A 19907-nucleotide genomic window follows, 5' to 3' on the forward strand; every position below is an offset into this window, starting at 1 on the left:
TTTTTTCAAAGATAGTCGTGTTATTTTATTATGCTTTCAAGAAACGTGCATAATATTTTGCTCGATGTGGCCTCAGGAGAGAAGCCAAAAACCTTTTTTCCCCCTAACTGAAATTATGCCTTTTAAATTCTAATATAATTCGAATATTGATAATATTTAAGTAAAAAATTCGAATTTAGTTTTTCAGCCATTTTGACAGCCCTAACGCCCACCCATACCCAGTAACTTTGTTGAGGCTTTTTCTTCAAGCATCTGAAAAAACGAGCGCGTCTGATTTTGCTCCCCTACAGTGGCGTTGCAAAGGGATCTCATTATAATATTACTGCCCCTTAATCTGTAAATTTCCACCCACGGCGCAGACATTTTGATTTCGCAAGCGACAGAGGTGTACTAGTTCTAATGCCATGGCGAAAGTTTGAGCAAAACATGCTAACTGTTCGGCCTTTGGCAGCACAGACGAGCACAGAACACTATTTAGAGTCCCAGCCTCAGAGGAGACAAAAGAGCAGTGATTTATTGATGTATTTACTGTATATTACGCTGCTGCCACACAAATCCGTATATCAGAGGTTTAAACTAATACGGTTTAAAACACATGATTTCAGCGTGATAGACATGATAATTAGAACCAAAACAGATGTTTTTAGCAGGTACAAGCTGTAAGGGCGCAGCTCTATTCTGAAAAAGGGGGCGGGGAGCAGCAGCTCATTTAAAGATTTAAAGAGACAGGCACGAAAAACAGCGTGTTTCTGCTTCCACTCAAAATAGGAATTTTCAAAATGATATAATAAATGATCTGTGGGGTATTTTGAGCTGAAACTTCACAGACGCATTCTGGGGACACAGAGACTTATATTACATATTGTAAAAAGGGGCATAATATGTCTCTTTTAAACAGCACCTAACACAAAAAGTGAAGAATTTTAATTTAACTAAATTCAAGGAAAATTACATATGTGTCAGCAAATAACATCCTAGACACACTTATGATGGTAAATTTTACACTGAGGTAAAAGCTGTTAGACAAGCATCTCAAGTCTCAGAGTTCTTTTGTTGGTAGGTGTTTTGAAAGTCTTTGATTTCAATCATTCACATCACTTATCTCAGATTATTATTCTAATCATGTACTATGGTGGTTTAATGGCCAAAAACAAATTTTTACCCGTATTTGGCTTGTGGAGAGTGTGCATTTTGAACCTTGGTCACGTGACTTGTGCCGTCCTCAATTCAAGGAACATTCCAGCGATTCTGAACTTGTTTGAACTTCCTGGATATGACAGATCACTATCAGACATTTCTGGATGGATCCTCAAAATTGGAATTAGCATGAGATCAGTAGTTTAAATCTTGGAGCTCCCGGCAGTGCAAATAGTGCAGAACATATTTCCCAGAGACTTGAACCAATGACTCAGACACCAACGGAAGTTATACAAACCGAAGAAACGTTAGGCAAAACAGGGTGCTTCTACTCATCGAGTCACCGACTCTTTCTCCCCCCACCCCCCTATCTCTGGCCTCGGATGCAGGTCGTGTAAATCCATAACAATACGCACATTCCAGCGTGACAGATAATGTATCTCTCCATAATGGAGGTCTTGGATGCATTTGGAATGAGTATCTGTGTGTAGACGTGTGTTTAACTGAGATAATACCTCAGTGTAAGTGAAATTCCTGGATTAAAAGCGAATATAAGCCACCTGATTGCTCGCAGAGATAAAACAGACCCCTAAATCAGGGATTGAGATGTTTTAGGTGGGCTGAGGTCTCAAATCGTACCATCAGAACTGGATGTTCTGTTTTGTTAAGATCAGATTTTCCTATTTTTCTTTTGATTGCCAGTTTGTCTACACTGTTCTTACAAACAAGGCAAAAATAAGACAAAACAATATGCTTTTAAATAAAAAATAATTTTAAAACTTTAAATGTACAAAACACACAAAATGATAAAGAAAACTGTCTTGATATGATTCACATGTAAAACAAAGAGCAAGAAATACAAATGTGATTAATCTTATTTAATAATTAATTTTTTTTTAATGCAAAAATTATGGAAGACCGCAGGCACAGAGGCCTTTTCAGTATGTCGATATTTATAGTGATTTGTTTCTGCGCAGAGAGGTTCAAGTCTGTTTAATTATGCTGTAACTCCCAGGACGCACAGCGGTCTTTTTAAAAGCAAGTTGTTTGAAATATTCTCTGGCTGATGGTCAGGGAAGCCATCAGTGTCAGATGTACATATCGGCCTGCCAAGAGAAATAGCCTAGCCGAACTGAAGGCAAACACCTCAAACAATCCCGCACAGACTGATGACTATAACGCTGGCCATCATCTGTTTTCCCACAATCTTTTTTTAACTTGCACAGTCACTGGGTAAATTTGGGAAATTGTACAAACGCAAGTGCGATTTGCCAAACTCTGTTGATTTAAGGGGCGAGAAGAACAACATCAAAGGGTTTTGAAAAATCCCCCTTGACCACCAAAGGATGAAAATGTTGGTAGTAGCACAATAACACAGTAAAATGTGATCACGTCGATATAGGGCAGGTATGACGTTCTCATAAATAAGCAAAAAGCCTCCTCGGCTAGCCTGCTATTTTCATTCCCTCTGGCTGAAATTCACCTGATAAATTCGGCCCTCTGATCTCTGTGGATCTGTCTCTGATATCCCACGGGACCGAGGAGAGCACATCCTCTGCACGGCTGCTGTTAGGACTAATAACAACACCAACATCCCGCCAATCTCTCCTCACTGCAAGCTAGGCCAGCCAGCCAGGGACCAACACACACACACACACATCTGACCAAGCACAGTCCATTTTCAGACACTTCCTGCTAAAAATAATTACCCTCCTGGAGACAGAACCACGCTGGAGGCTGCACAGACATTTTGTATAAAGAGAGAGAACAAGGGGATGAGGAAGTGCTGGAATTAAAGGGGCAGTGTGTGTTGCATCGTCTCCCTGGACTGGAGGTGCAACGATCCCGGGACGTCACTGTCAGACTGTCGCTGTTCCCATAGCACCTGAAAAGCAGAGTAAGGGTTTATCTTTCCCTAAAGTAAACATTACAGGTAACAGAGAGAGTTTACAGTGGACATAAATGGAGACTCAAGTTTGAGACTTTGTAAGAAAAGCTGGATACAAACTAACAATGCCTCCATAGCTAAACTAACAGGCCAAAGGTGAATACCGTATTGGCCCGAATATAAGACGACCCTGATTATAAGACGACCCCCCTTTTTCCAGATGTACCTTTTGGAAAAAGGCTTTTTAAAAACCAAATCTTGTTTTTTCTCAGTAAAACACATTTTGTCTTCAATTATTTTCATATTGCATATTTTTCCTATTTTAATTTTTGTTTTGAAAGTATGGTAAAAACTGGTAAAATGTACCAACAATCACATTTAAAAAATATACACTTTTTGATATACCATAAAAAAAAAAAACATAGCCCATCTGAATTAGGACATTTACGCTATCCATCTAATAGTAGCCTACCAAAATCTTATGAACAGTAGAAGTTAAATCTTACTGTAATCTTCAAATCTGGGTACTGTCTTACGTTTTAAAATCACAAAGGGAGTTTGGTCCCATCAGGCTAACAGGACAGTCACGACTCATGCAGCTGTAAGATTTTCTTTCTCTTTTGTTTTGCTCGCGATCTTTACAACACGCATTACATTACGTATTTCATGGCACACTCGTTTTATGCATATTTGGCGCCACCTAGTGTTGTGGGTGTATTATTGACATGTCAAAGTCTAGACCCTGAATATAAGACGACCGCGTTTTTTCAGATGTATTTCCAAGAAAAAAACATCGTCTTATATTCGGGTCAATACGGTACTGAATATTTATGTTATGTTCAATATTATTTTGTTGGTGAAATAATTGGTTGGGTTTTTTTGGCTATTCAGTTTCCAAAAGCCACTAAAATTTTGTGACCACTCTTTAGGTCACACATTGCAAGAATGAGAAATCTAAGATTAATATTTTATTAAAAAATGGTGACGAAACTGTCCATTAGAGTGAATTGACTCAAAATTCTCTTCAGTCAAAACTCAAAATTGTTTACAGATGTCCCCACATACTTTAAAATGTTTTAGTAAAAAATATATTTATGTAAATATTACAGCAACTTATTAAATTAAAAAAAGTAAAATAAAGCTGTTTATTAAATTTTTTTAAAATCTGAAATAGGCTAATTTAATTTAAAAAATTATGGGAAATTATTATTTTAAAATAGATTTTTACCTATTTTACATGAATATCTTAGTTTACACTGGCAACATTGATTGTTTGGTTAAAACTAACTACCTTTAGCTGAAAAAAAATCTGCTTTTTGAGCGATTTCAGATTTCTAAGTTTCATTAAAAATCTGGGGAAAAAAATCAACATATTGAGATGCTAAAGATCATTAAAAAACTGAGATAGGGAATATCATTAAAAGTCTGTGAAAAAAAATTATCATTTAGCTAAATTATCATCTTAAGAAACATCAATGTTTTGCCATATGTACAATCAGAGATAACAGTAGCGTCCCCACAAACAACCAAATTTGAAGGTCCGACCCTTCCCCAATCCCCCCCCCAACCCCCCCCCCCCCGCCTGTAACGATATGTAAGCGCAAGCCATCGGCAGAACAAATCAGCAGAGCAGTGCCAGGGTCACTGTACCCCCCCCAAACATGGAAATCCATGTCAGTTTCCCTCCCCATGGGCACCATTTGAAAGCTTAATATCGTTTTCCAGCCACTAACGGCATCTGGCTTCCATTTCCACTCCTCCTGGAGGTTTTCAGGTCACTAATAATAACTGTTTCAGGCAAAAGTGAAAGTTCAGCCAAAGTCTAGCTCCAAGCCAGATCAGGGAGCCCTGCTGCCGCTGAGTGTGAGGTGGAGCTGCCCGGTTCCCTAGGCACTGAAGGCCCCCGCAGAGGATTTGTTTTGTTTGGGTTTTTAAAGTGCTGAGCCCAGGCTGGCAAGGGACGTCTGGAATAAAACCCAAAAGTGTGTGTATGTGTGTGTGTGTGCTCGTGAGAGAGTGAAAGTAAGACAGAAGAGAAAAAGTGCGGACAGGAGGTTAAAGGGTCTCCTGATTATTTCCCATTCTCACAGAGCACTTAAACCACAGCTGGGTGCAAACTCTTCGCCATGGCTACCTGAGACTCTCTGAGAATAGTAATGGAGCGAGACGGCACTCGAAAGTTCTGAGGTGAACTGTTCCGGAAACTTTGAGACGTTACGAAATGCTGTCTTCCCCAACCCCCAGCGGTCCAGACTTTCCTGCTGGGGAACAGCAGAAAGCTGGTCTAAAATAAGTGCTCCCAAAACCTCTCCTAACCGGTCTTCCTGAGACCAGACAATAACTGTAAGGAGCAAATTGAAGCGTAATGTTTATTTTCTCAGAAACTGCACTAAATTCTTCCAACCAAAAAAAGTTCCCTGCTCTGAGCTTTAGAAATATTCTCTTACACTGTTCTGTGCAGAAACAGAAGAGGATCCAGAGAGATCTGGTTTATGTTCCCCTGTTATGAAGATTAACCTTCTTTATGGACACAATTACTCATCCGTACAGGATAAGACCGCGGCTAAATTAGGAGCCACCATCATATCACATAATGTACTGAGCATCTGGGGCTCCTCAAAAACCTCTCTAACAGTTTCCAACGAAAACTCCTGTTTTTACAGACAGTATTCTCATTAGATTATAGAGGCTTAGCCAGTTTACGTGATTGTGCTTATGAAAAAAAAACTCACGTTATACACTACTTTTTAAAAGTTTGGTCTCAGTAAGATTTTTTTTTTTATTTAGCCTATATTTTAATTTAGCAAGGATGCATTAAATTGATCAAAAGTGACCATAAAGACAATACTAAAAAGAGTTCTATTTAAAAAATCTATGCATTTCTATTTCAAATAAATATTGAAAATTATAAATGTTTCTCAAGCACATGGTTTCTGAAGGATCATGTGACACTGAAGACTGGAGTAATGATGCTGAAAATTCAGCTTTGCTATAACAGGACTCAATTACATTTGAAAATATATTCTTTAAAAAAACATTATTTTAAATTGTAATAATACAGTTTTACTGTATTTTTGATCAAATAAATGCAGCCTTGGTGAGCATAGGACCCCAACCCCAAATGCATTTTTAATATAAAGACTGCAATATACTCTTATGACAACTTTTGTAAGAATTTGTACAACACAGCGAAGTTATGCAAGGGTACAACTTCTATAGTTTTTTTTTTCGTATTACAATCATTATTAAGTTTACAGTTACATTTATATTACATGTGATTTCTTTTTATTTTGCCATCAGCATCTTATAGGACCAGGTGCCCCCTAAACCAGCCTAATAATTCTCTTCTTCCTTAAAGGGATAGTTCACCGAAAAATGTAAATTCTGTCATTTTGTTCATCACACTCTCATTTCATTCCAAACCTATATAACTTTTTTCTTCTGCAGAACACAAAAGAAGATATTTTGAAACAACAAAACACTGGATCCCATTGCCTTTCATTGTAGAGACAAAAAAAACATGGAACAACATAAGTGTGAGTAAATGATGACAGAACTATCCCTTTATGAACAATAAGTTGTAGTTTTTAATGTAGTTTTGCACATGCCTAAACCACATAAGTCAAAAGGCCACAAGGCCTCAATTCGACTCTATATTTTTTTACGCTTACAAATCTTACTTTTTAACAAATTAGGTAAATGCATCACAATGAAACGTATGAAGGTTGCTGTGCGTGTGCCCTTCCTTCCAGTTCTTATTGGGGAAGGCTATTTATATCTCTAGGATTACGCACACGGTACAAGGTTAAAAAGAAATTTGGCATTGAGTCTGGAGTGGAACTGTGTCTGGGTCTGCTGGTTAATCCATTCATTTAGTCACAAAAACACCTGTTTATGCTCGAGACAGCGAAGTTAAACAGCAGTCCAGATGTCTCTCGACAGAACGCACTCAAAGGAAGTAGCCGCGCAAGACCGTCGGACAAAAGAGTGTGTCACCTTACGTCAGGTATCCTGATACTGCCACGGCACTTTCTCAGTTGGCAATCAAACCAAGGCTATGTGCCAACGAGAGAGAGTCTGAATGCGAAATGACAGAATGAAAGTGAAGGAGAAACATCGAGTGCAAAAAGAAAAAAGCTTTGGTCACCCCCCAAAGAGTTGGCATCTTATGTAACCCAACACAAATGTGAATCATCCTTCATCTGAACACACAAGCTGTGAACATCCCTCTCTTCCCGCAAACAGTCTTCAACTTCAACAATCCACAAACCACCGACTGCACACAAAAAAACTATCGGCTGCCGTCAGAATTACCAACCGGCAATGCGAAACACAGGCCACAGCTGACCTACTTATTCACACCTGATTATGCTGGCACACTACACACAATGCAATATGGCGCTACATCCTCTGTCCCATGCCACGGTCAGCAACAACGCAGGGCTGTTTCAGCAGTCTGAGTACATTTACAGCTGACGGCCGCTGATGGAAACTCCAGCTTTTCAATCATCTCTCACAGCGAGCAGTAAGAAAGTGAGAGAGAGAAGGAGAGCGAGAGAGATAAAGGGAGAAAGAGAGGTGCGCGCCTCCGCCTCGCCTCAGCTGAAATGGACTGTTCATAGCCCCCTAAGAGCTGGGCTTTTATCAAACATGGCATGTGAGTGAGATTCCAGCCTCTCGAGTCTCCCACACATTAACAGTTCCGACTGCGAGTCTTCTCCCGCTGCCGCCGTGTGCAATCGATACTCTGATATTTAAAGAGCAAATACAATCTCTATTTTTCAAACAAAATCTCTCCCAGTAAATTATCGAGCGAGGGATGACGTCTGCCTGCTGTTCGGAACCGAGTACGAGATCATGACGGCTCATTTTATGTTTTGTGTTGAGATAAACAGCGGTTTGGCTTCACTGCTAGCTAGTTTCACCAATCACTCGCAGTTGAAGCCAACATGAAACAGCGTTCGCAAACAATTTTAGTCAAGACATAATTCTAAGGATAACAAAATTGCAATGTAGAGAAGTAAAAATGACAGTTTGGTTCAGAGGCATTATTAATCGAATTATGACAAACATTTTTTTTTCTGTGGAATAACTTGAACTTGTTTACAATAAGACCCAGAACTTGCATTTACAAACAAAGTAAATACGGCCAATTTTCATTTCATTTTGAAGTGGAAGCACCGATAACTAGCAGTGTGGCATTAAAGGTGCAGTAGGAGATCTTGGAAAATGCTAACTTAAGCCTGATAGCACTGAAAGCGAACGTCCCACCCTCCCTGCAATCGCCGTCCAAAGCCACGCCCCCTGAACGCATATACGCTCACAGACCAGAATACCAGAAACAGCATTACTACAATAGACTACATCAGCGGGTCCCAATTCCAGCCCATGTTCCGAAGAGAGGTAAACTTCAACGGATTTCTCCTGCTCAGGGAGTAGGGCGCAAAAAACACTGTGTAGGGATCATATCGATCAGAACACAGTTCATGCACGTAGCTCTCTTCTAACGAGCTGGTTATCTGAATCGGGTGTGTTAACTAAGCGAGACACGCAAAATATGCAGAGCGGGGCAACGCGAGGACTGGAATTGGGAACCGATGGGCTACATCATGTGTCATTCACCGGTGAGAAAACTTTAAAAATACTACAATACCAGGAAGGAAGATCAGACTTTAAGCTACTTTCATGATTAATTTAACAAGAAACAGTGTTCGCAAACAATTTTAGTTACATAATGTGGCACAATTTAAGGATAACGATACTCAACGATGTAGGCCAAAAAAATAAGTTTGGTGTCTTCAGTTTGGAGATGGAGCAACTTGTTACTTTATGAATAAACACTACATAACACTTACAATGAGACCTAAAACACGTATTTAGAAAGTAAATACAGTCCATTTTGATTTCATGTTGATTTCAAGAGGCAAAGTTGCCAATAATTAGCTGTCTCGTTTACACCTAACACCAACAATTTGTGGTTTATCTCAGCATTAAAATGTGTTTGCAAGCCTTTGTATGTCTGTAATGTGACATACTTCTGATGGTAACAGAATATTCAAATTATCTAAAGGGGTTATATTCAATAGATTTTGACTGAAACAAGCAAGTTGGTGAAAAGACGTCAGTCGTAAAGTCGTTTCAGGCTCAGAGCTAATTATTGTATTATAAAGATTACAAAGACAAACAACCAGAAACATGCATTAATAAACGTAACTTTCAAAATTTTGATTTCATGTTAACTTTAGAAAACAGCTTCATAGCTAGCGAAGTTTCATTTGTTCACAGATTTTTTTGCAGAAATTTGCAGATAATTCCAAATGAGAGTAAACCGAGGGTTGCTGTAAACAACATATTGACCACCGGCGACAACAGCAGACAAGGACAAGATGAAAAAGCATCCAGACACAGGAAGATGCACCTCATTAGTTTTTTGCACAGTAAAGTCACAGGCTTTGTCAAGGTCTTTGATCTCCATGGTTGTGATTTTTTTAAACATATCTGCGGCGAATTAGGGTGGTGCGGCGGAGCCTCGAAATGGCAGCGAAGACTAGAAATAAAAACATGCTCTTCCCATCATAGACTTGGTGAATCTTGTCTGAAAACAATAGATCGGGTTGCAGTAAGAAACGTTCAAGGATGGGGCAATCATAACAAATGTTAGTTTGATCCAGCTAGGTTTAAATTTGTTGTTTATGACAGAATCTAAATGTACAACTTGCATAAAAGCACTGTAATTTTTGTTTAATGTAGCCATTAAAACCGATAAATTCAAATGACACAGAACAGATAACATTGAACAAGAAGACAGTCGTAATGATTCTTAAGTATAAAATCTGTTTTTAGTGTCAATATACAAAAAGACCATTTGGACTAAACTTCCCTTTATCTCTCTCTCGCTCCTTCGCTCAGGAAAGAGGGCAATCGGAGCAGATCTCTTTCCCATGGCTCTTAATTCAGAACTACTTCCCTCAAACTCTTTCCAGATGTTTCTGAACAGAAGCAAATAAAACGCTGTTCTAACCTTTTTCCACAGTCTATCACAGTAATAACCTGACGCATTGTTTTAACACTATTTTACATAAATATTATTCAGCAGTCCATTTTCTCCCATGTTCAAGGCTTTAAGTAGTTTTTGAACAACCACCAGGAAACAAATGTTCAAGTTTCAAATTTAACTCAAGAAAGCCTGTAGGTCAGAACTTTTTATCCATGAGGAATTGATGGAATCATGAAAAAATGGCTTTAATTGTCAAAGGCTCCATTTAATGTAAGCTATCTAAAACAAAACAAAATAGGATGTTTGACTGTTAGTTACATTATCAAATAGCCAGTGTGGTGATGTCATCAACAAAGGAAGAGCAAATTTATCACATTTTAATGAAAGTTTACAAAAACATTTTTCAATTTGAAATAAAATGCACCGATAAATCATTCACAATTAAACTAGAAACATGCATCAAGAAAGTAAAAAAGGGTCTACTTGATTTTTTTTTTTACTTAAAAATGCCTTTTGACTTTAAAGTTGCACACAGAAAAAGACCATTATGGTACCAATAAACTTTAGTTTTCGTTTGCAATTTGCTCTTTTTCTCAATTCAGCTGCTCTAAAACAAATCAGAGGCGTTAAATTCCTTCAAACTGGAAGAATTTCCAGAGTGCACGGGCACGCAGACCAAACACACCATAAAGTACGAGTGAAAGGAAGCAAGAAAGAGAGAAAAAGAGAGGAAGAGAGAAGGGGTGGGAGGGGCGAGCGCTCTCATTCCCTCCTCCAACTCGGGCTCTATTTGAAATGGACGGCTAATTATCCTGGTGGCGTCAGAGTTCTGGCTTCCCTGTGTGGGGCGGGAGGGGAGCAGCCCCCCCTGTGAAACCCCAGCCCTCAGACACAGCAAAAGGGGGCAGTCAGTGAAGTAATGACCGTGTGTATGAGTGTCTGAGAGAGGGTGACAGCGAGAGAGAGAGAGAGAGAGTGTGCTGGCACATGGCCTCCCCCCCCCCTTCCCATGGCCACTGAATTCTTCCTGCCATCTTTATCTCCAGCAACCGACTGCAGAACGATCAGCAAAGGAAAGAGGGGTCAACACACACACCTATAAAAAGCACTCGCTTAAAACACTTTCATTAACTAGGCCTATTTAGCCACTTCATATTACATATTCCAGTAAAAAATATCTATTTAAGCACATATTTATCTATAAATATACATTTAAGCACACACAGCTTTATCTTATACACAAGCTAAAATACATTGGGGGCCGGTGAACGATTCCCTCTTTAGACAGAATAAAAATACATCATCATCAAGTATTTATCACAGAGGACCTGAGTCTCCTTTAAAGGAGCTATACTCACGCCACCATTGCTGGCCTACAGTGATCGCATTGAGATGGCAGACAACTACACCAAGAAAAAACACTTCTTATTTTAGATTGCAGCACCTCCCAGAGCAGGTCATTCAAATAGTATGGGATTATCGGCGTCTGGGCTGATCTGGTTGTAGAACAAAGGTGCTCAAGTACCAGATCTGAAATCGCTAACCTATTCTTTTCAGCGACAAGCACCGCTACTTTTTTTAATAACCAAAGCAAGGCAACAGACTGAATCTCCTGTCACACACAGGAAAGGAAACTGTACAGATGGACCTTATACTGCATACGTAATATTCGTAATATCTTTACAAATATGAAAAGGCTATCAATGTATACAGTTTACAACATTCTGTACAATTCGGTCAAATTTAGACCAAATAATATATCTGAAAATGTTTTCTCAAAAGTGCATTTCAAGATACTCAAAGGGCCTTGCAGAATTAATTATCAGTATAAATTGAGTCAATTGAACTGCTTTATTATAGTATTAATGTCTTTACAAAGATAAAGCTACTAATGTATACAATTCACAACAAAAGTTTTTTTCCTGTATAATTCGGACAACCACTACAGATTGACTTTAAGCAACATATGTAACATTCTTCATGCCTTTACAAATATGAAAAGGATATTAATGTACACAATTCACAAATTTAATCTTTTTCTGAACACTTTTGTCAAATATTGAGCAAATAATGGTAACACTTTATTTTATGGCCCAATTCTCACTATTAACTATGATGTTTGCCTCAATAACTGCTTATTAATAGTTAGTAAGTTAGTTTTTAAGTTTAGGTATGGGGTAAGATTAAGGGATCTAAAACATGGTCATGCTGCATAAGGCGGTAATAAGTGCTTTATAAGTACTAAACAGCCAATATGCTAGTAATATGCATGCTAGTTAATAGTGAGAATTAGTCCTTAAAATAGTGTTACCCAAATAATATCTGAAAATGTTGTTTTCTCAAAAGTGCCTATTCAATACACTCAAAAGGGATTGCAGAATTTATTATCAGTCTAAACTGTGAAATTATAAAAATACAAAAGTCAATTTAAGTGCTTTACTATATTCTTTGTCTTTATAAATGTTAAAAGGCTACAAATTTTCACAAAAAAAAAAAATTTTCTGTACAATTTCGGTCAAATTTAGACCAAATAATATATCTGAAAATGCATTTGGTTTCCTCAAAACTACTTAAACCAAAGGGCCTCGCAGAATTTTTTATCAGTCTAAATTGCTAAATTAGACAAATACAAGAGCCAATTGAAGTGCTTTACTTTGAGGCTAAATTTGGAGAGGCCACATGCAAATATGTGTTGTTTTGGGGCCTCATCATATATTTGGCTTGGTTTTGAAGTGGTCAGGATCCGAGTCTGTGCGAATGTGTGCGGTGGGCTCCACAGAGACGCTGTTGTTCTATTCATCTTTCATGTCAGCAATAAAACCATGCCTAAAAGTAGTTTACCCACATTTCCTCAGACACGTGGTGACATTCCTGCTTACTTTTTCGGGACTTTCCCCATTCTTTCAAATCCAGTCAGGTGTCAGTCAGACAGTTATTACTAAAACAGTCAAAATACAGGTGCTCAATTCATTAAGTGATGTTTAATGAAAACACTCCATCTGCAAGTGATGAACCACCTCCTCAAAAATATTAAAATATCTTTCATCATTTGTGTACTCATCTAATAAATTATTACCCAAGATTACAAGTTATCAGTTAATTATCTATTACAGTAAGAAAAGTGGATGAAGGCACATCCAACTACGAGTATAACGTCTGGCAGCCTAATCTGCTAAAACTCTTCACAGGCATACTGTACAAGGTCTCAAAGATATAGCAGCGCCATTCATACGGTAACCACAGAGGAACCGAAAACGCAACAGATTACACTCTTATGGTGTTTAGGTACACAGTGTACCACAGCCGGCCCATGTGCCCCTCATTAAAGATATCAAACACATTTTAAAGTCATCACAGGGGCCCAATGCAGGTCCAGACAAGAGAGTCTACTACTCACATCTTGATGGTGGCAGAACTGCCTGCGTCAGTCGCTAATCTCTCCGAGTTGACGCACGAAAACTCGGGACCACACACCAAGTGAGGTACACTTACACCTCACCTGCATTCGCAGAACTCAGAGCCACATGGTGACAGGACATGGCAGGTGACACCGACAAACAAAAAGTTTGGGATATATGAGACACACAGGTCTGCTTGGAGTCACTAGGTTGTGGAAATTATAATTCAGACGACTTTATTTCACTGTCTGGTGCGGTTTTTGCAGGGTAATATGAGGCATCTGATTCACATCGAGGCATCAATTAAGCGTGAATCAGTGAAGTTAATCAGAAAAAAACAAGAAATAAACACACTTAAAACATTCTGAAAAATAAGATTTGAATAGAAAAGACACAAAAGTAGCAAGAGATAAAAATTCGATGATAAATAGCGTCCATGACACCATCAAAGCCTGAACTTGCTGATGCCAGTTCTTATCAGCCTGGGACACAGATAGAAAGAGAGAGAGAGGAGGGAGGGAGGGAGGGAGAGCATTGAAAATTTAGAGTCACCACATCAGAATATGCCCAGCTGTGTGTGTGGTCCTTTTATGTTCAACACTATATGTCTGAACCCTAATTGAATAAATGATTTTCCAAGAACACAACATAATCAAACAGCAAAACATCTGACATGCAACGAGTCGGGCAATGTTTGACTATTACAGATTAATGTTACACAAAATCGGAATAGCATCTCAAAACATATTGCAACACATGCACATATAGAGCATTCTACATTCTGTTTTAGTTTAGTAGGCTATCATAATAGAATATTTGACAAATATGCAAAATACTTTTAACGCAGAAAACCTAATCGATCCAAAAAGCTCGTTTTCTTATTACTATCCAATGACATCGATTTTTAAATAATATGATATCGTTTTTTAAATTACTCGTGAGGCTTGTGAAGATTTAGAAATGGTTACTGGTTAAGAGGACATTTAAAGTTCGATCGGAAAATAGGTCAGCGATTTTTTTTTCTAGCTAAGCTTTGCGACCTCAGTTCATAAATACATAAACTCTTAATCAATAATTGATATAATCATGGGTCTATTGTTTATGCCTAACCAAATGCAACAAATGTACTTCATACTCCTACAGCACGAACACTACAAATAACGAAAGAGTTCTGACTTTGACAACTAATCAATTTTAAAAACAAATACCACAACATTAAACCAAAACAACTGCAGGGCAAACCGAATCTTCACATTCCCACCTGCGTTTAAACGCTCCATATTTCTGTAGAACGACTTGAACACAAGTTATATGTGAGGGGGGGGGGGAAAGAGTGAAATTGCATTAAAATTGTTTTGACGAGCTATCTGTTCCGGCTCTGTAACTGAATAACGAAATAAACCAGTAACACATCTATATTTAACAAAAACGTTCATCTGTTCGTGTTTGTTTGTCGTTTTGTGTTTAATTGTTCCTGTCTAGCGCAGGTTTAGCAGCCAATTCCGTCTACACTTTAAACTTACCTACTAAGCTGAACTTAGCGTTTGCTAACTTCATAAACTTCTAAAGTCACACAAAAAGTGCTGGTAAACAATAAATGAGGCGAAATCTAAAAAGGAAGGCAGTCTAACACCTCTCTCGTTACTAAGCAATAATGTCTCGGTCCAGCACAGCGCCACCCGTGTAGCGCGACACACTTCTAAACACAAAATTATTTCCACAAACATACTATCTAAATCTCTTCAGCACAAACTATTCCCAAAACATCCCGAGGATGGAAAGGAGCCGGAAAGAATAGGGAAACCTTCGGCCTCCCGTTGCCAAAGTGGCCGCATCCACCTTGACCGTGATGGTTGATCGATGGGAATTGAACAAAGAGGATCAATTTCCGATCAGCGCGAGAGAGCCGCTTTAATCAATGGGCACCGAACCCGGCGAAAGAGCCGACGCGAGAGCAACGCGCCCACACTTCTCAGCGCGACGCTCCCCGGGACCGGCTTACCGGTACACACAGTGAGTACAAAGCGAAAGGGAGCTGACCTGGAGCTGCTGCAAATCAAAGCGTTTCCAATATTGAAACATCGATCCCGCATTGGCCGCCATCTTGAGACATATTGAGACGGAATGAAAGGCTGATAGAGAGAGCGCGAGAGGGGCTGGAGTTCAGCGAGAGAGAGAGCGCGAGCGAGAGAGTGAGAGGCGGGGGAGCGCGCGCAAAACACGGAGCGGAGCAGAGCAGATCGAACGGCTCGGGCGCGCGCGGAATGGAGTTATCGAACGCCAACCTGCGATATTGAATAGGGTTTTACTGAAAACAATTATTGAGACCGTCCTAAATAAAAGGCAGAAAACGCGGGATGGAGTTTCCGCGTTCAGCCGAGCTCCCCGTGTCGCAGGAGAGGGAGGGGGATGCTGGATACGTTTTCATCCGTTAAAAGAAGAGAGTTTACACGGTTATTGATTTTTTATTATCACCATAGATAGATATTACAAGACGCTAATCAGATCTGACGCGACGCGCGCAGCGCCAACGCAACGCGCAGCTTGAGTGTTTTTATGTTTCTCATGGTCAGATGAAGAACCTTCTGGCCTGTTGTTGTATTCGTACCTGATATATTGATTTTTGATTTGTTCTTATCTTTAATCCTATTGAAAATATATCTTATGTTCTTGTGTGTACGCTATTGTCTTATATTGGTTTTGCTGTTGGTTGTCTATATGTCCAGTTACCCTCTGTTTGTACTCAGAAACCAATACATCTATTTTATTGATTTTATGGGCATTCTTGCGTGAAGAATGTGGATACGTCGATCGATAACTTAAATAAAACGAAACACAATCTAATTCTTCTCCATAGCCTATAAATACTGCATGAAGCAATATGCATTTAAATGATTATGGGCGGTGTTTAAGATGGTGGCATTAGATGATTTGATGTTATAACATAAACCCTTGTCCGGTCGATTCCTGATGATTTGGAAATACTGCTTTTGAACTTGAACTTGGAGAGCAGCGCCCTCTATTGGTCGTCTGTAATATCGTCTCACCTCATTGTTCATGGTACATGGTGATGATCCAATGTCGTTGTATTAATTGTCACAATTAGTGATGATAACCAATCACTGCTTAGCCAACAATGTTAATTGCTGGACAGTGATTACACTGATTACCTAAATACATAATTTATTAAGCAAAATTATTATTATTTTATAAGTAGTGGTAAAAACCAATCACTATTTAACCAGTGATTATTCTTTTTAATTATTTTATAATTAGAATTGCTTTACAATTTAAAAAATATGAGTATTATTACATTATAATGTGTGTGATATTACATATTCCTTCAGTGTCTCTTTCTTATGTGTGTGTGTGTGTGTGTGTGTGCGTGCGCACAGTTCATATTCTGTGGTGAATATTGCTCTTTTACTGTTGAAAGGTAATACACTTAATACACTGTCAAAACAATCCATTTTTCCATCCATTGTCACAATAATAATTTTGGTAATTTCTACTTATTTTCATGATCGTTCAACTCAATTTCAATACAGGTTGTCACTTTGACCACTTTGATTGTAATTCATCTTTATTGTCATTGTGCAGAGTACAAGTTCACAACAAATAAAAAACTGGTAGCATCTAAGCAAGTGTGCAAACAGTAAAACAGCATTTAAATAAGAACTTTTAGTTTACCAAAGTGCTGTACAATTTCAAAACAATACAAAAGTATAGAATACAGTTAAATACAATAATAGAAAACAATATATAATAGCATATTAGGGGGAAAAAACAATCTAGAAAACATTTTAGTGCTATCATGCAAAAGAAAAAGAGTGTGCATGTAACACAATAAATAATCCAGGAGTTAAGGAAGAACGTCAACAATGAGCATTTTTAACCTTAATTTACACAGCCGGATTCCAGAGTCACCTTCAGTTCCGTTAGTTACGTTCATCGGTAGAGCAGCCCTGATTCTCACCCTCACCACCGCACACAGACACTTAAAGAGAGAGGATGGGGGGCTTCAGTTCAGACCCCGCAGGGTGGAGTGAGAATTGGAAGCTGGGAGAGTCCCATGGCTCCTCATAAGTGCTCCTCCCCTCGGTTCCCCTCACTGAGACAGCAGGGGAGCTGCGCAGGAGAGCCGGTCCCACTGGCGGTTTGTTTTTTCAGGCCCACTGGAGCCTCTGAGCACCCAGCCCCCCCTCTCTCCACCCAGGCGTGCACACACCTCATGGGAGCACAATTAAGAGCTATCTCTCCTGCCTGCCGAGCTGTGGAGGACTCCCTCCTCTACCCTTCCCCTTTTTTAATCAAATAAGCCTCCTCTTGAGGCTAGTCCTCGTTTAAAAAGTCGGCATGCAGGATTAGATTTTAATTATGGAGATGCAAAGACATGGCAAATGAACATAATGAAGAGACAAGCGGAGATGTGAGGAGGGCATTGTTCTGGGGATGTGTGTGCATCTGACTGTTTCCATATGTGCACGACACGTGATCAGTGGATCAATGGAATGGTGTCTGATATTTAGTCATAAAAAATCAATCTTTACCATAAATACTCATATGCAACATTTGAAATGTAAATTGCTTGCGTATTGTGTAATATGTATGTGTAAAAAGTCCATGAAGATCTAACTATAGTTAGTGCAGGTAATATTTTTTGTAGTGGAGGAATATAGAAACTTACAGAGTCCTTGCAACTGGGTAAACTGCTCCATCTGCAGGCAAACAAACTACAACTGACTACTGCTGTCATATTTTAAATATAGGTACTTTAAACTAAATTTAAAATTTTACACATATGTATATATTTTGATTTCATATTATATTATTACTTAATATTATATGAAAATTTGCTGCAAAAAATTAATTATAATTATATTAAAATTAATTATTATATATATATATGACATTTACAAACTGGTTTGAGGTTTCTAAGATGCACGTCCTTTGGGTACTTCCTTTTTCAGTAGCAGAAAAAGAAAACTATCCTGAGGGTTCTTAAATGCTTATTATATCATACAGTTATATTACATTAAGTTATATACATATATATATATCATGAAAAATATATTATCTAAATTAATATACTGAATCAACTTTTATTAGCCATTTTGACAAATGCAAAAACACACACACTCTCTCAAAGATTCACACTGGATGGTCAACATGACTTGAAGGACGTTTAAATTGCTGTTGACAACGTAATATATAAAATGCACCCGGGTTTTTACTGTGTTGTTACACACAACAAAGTTTAAATAAAATTAAAATGAAATCAGAAAATATAAAAACAAAATCTAATTTTAAAAAAGTCTAAAAAAAATCTTTTTAAAAATCTAAATAAATTTCAAAATATTAACAAAAACTATGATAGTATATTAATGATACTACAATAACTCTAAAACACAGTCAAACATATACATGCAAATGAACATTAAATTTATTGTAATGCCATTTTTTTTTTTTTTAAGTCTTGAGTACTTCATGCTTTGTATTTGTTTTTGTTAAACATTTTTAGTAAAAGAACAGGCCTGACACACACACACACAAACCTTTTGGAAATTCACACATTATGTGCATATACATTTAACCAGAGAGATCAAAATGTGGCCTCAGAGATTGAGGGCAGTGTATCATCATCTCTGTGTTGTCATATATAAAGCAGCATGTATTTACAGGCCTGTCGAGGTGTGATGGAACCATATGGCTAATGTGATTGACAGTAAGAAGCAGCTGTAGGAAGCTGACACTTCCCCGCCAGGTTCCCGATCAGTTGTGTTATTGCCAGCACACATAAGCAGACCTTGACTCTTTCTCGCCCCCCACCTGCCAGTCACACACCTAACATGGGCACGCTCCCTGTCGTGACCACACACAAACACACACACACACACACGTACAATGTCAAGCAGGAGATCACAGCGACATTCCTAACATCCCATGGTGCAGCTCTTCTCCACAGCTCTCTTGGCCAGTGTTCGTTCAGTTGTCTGTGAGGACACTGCTAAAACCAGCTTTACACAACCTGCTGCCATGCCGGATAGCTGGACAGATTATTTACGGCAGTCTGACGGCACATTACTTGGCTGTTTGAGCACATTTAAATCTGGCAAGCATAGGATGACTGGCTATATTTGTAGTGCTGAAAATGGCTTTTGTTCAGTCCAATTGTTCGCAACAGATAATGGAAGACAAAGTAGAAACAATTTGTTCATAAGAGTTGCATGCCAAATTAAAGCCAATGGCTTGACTGCGCTCACATGTTAAAATGACTGGATTAAAATGGATGAGTTCCACATGTGTGTGCTCTAATAATGTGCATTCATTTTGCCCTATGCATACAGATCAATCACAATCAGAATACACAAAAGTTCTTCATAAATAAAGGTTTTGAGAGAAAAATCCACAAGAAATGTTTGGGTGTTGCCTATATCTAAATCTATTTTTATTTTATAAATCTATTTTTTTTATTATAAATTATATG

At 38.5% G+C, this 19907-nt stretch overlaps 1 protein-coding gene across 3 annotated transcripts in view; it reads right to left on the reverse strand.

The window, feature by feature from the left end:
• The window catches only part of LOC107734438 (homeobox protein cut-like 1), a 121446-nt gene extending 105808 nt beyond the window's left edge, over positions 1-15638 (reverse strand). For all 3 annotated transcript variants that reach the window (XM_016546389.1, XM_016546390.1, XM_016546388.1), the window contains exon 1: positions 15461-15638. In XM_016546389.1, coding sequence (XP_016401875.1) covers positions 15461-15523 — 63 coding nt within the window. In that variant the 5' untranslated portion in view covers positions 15524-15638. The remainder of the gene's footprint in view (positions 1-15460) is intronic.
• Between the last annotated feature and the right edge of the window lie 4269 nt (positions 15639-19907).

This window comes from Sinocyclocheilus rhinocerous, unplaced genomic scaffold (genome assembly GCF_001515625.1).
Source record: "Sinocyclocheilus rhinocerous isolate Xijiao unplaced genomic scaffold, SAMN03320098_v1.1 scaffold1211, whole genome shotgun sequence".
NCBI classification, from domain to species: Eukaryota; Metazoa; Chordata; class Actinopteri; order Cypriniformes; family Cyprinidae; genus Sinocyclocheilus; species Sinocyclocheilus rhinocerous.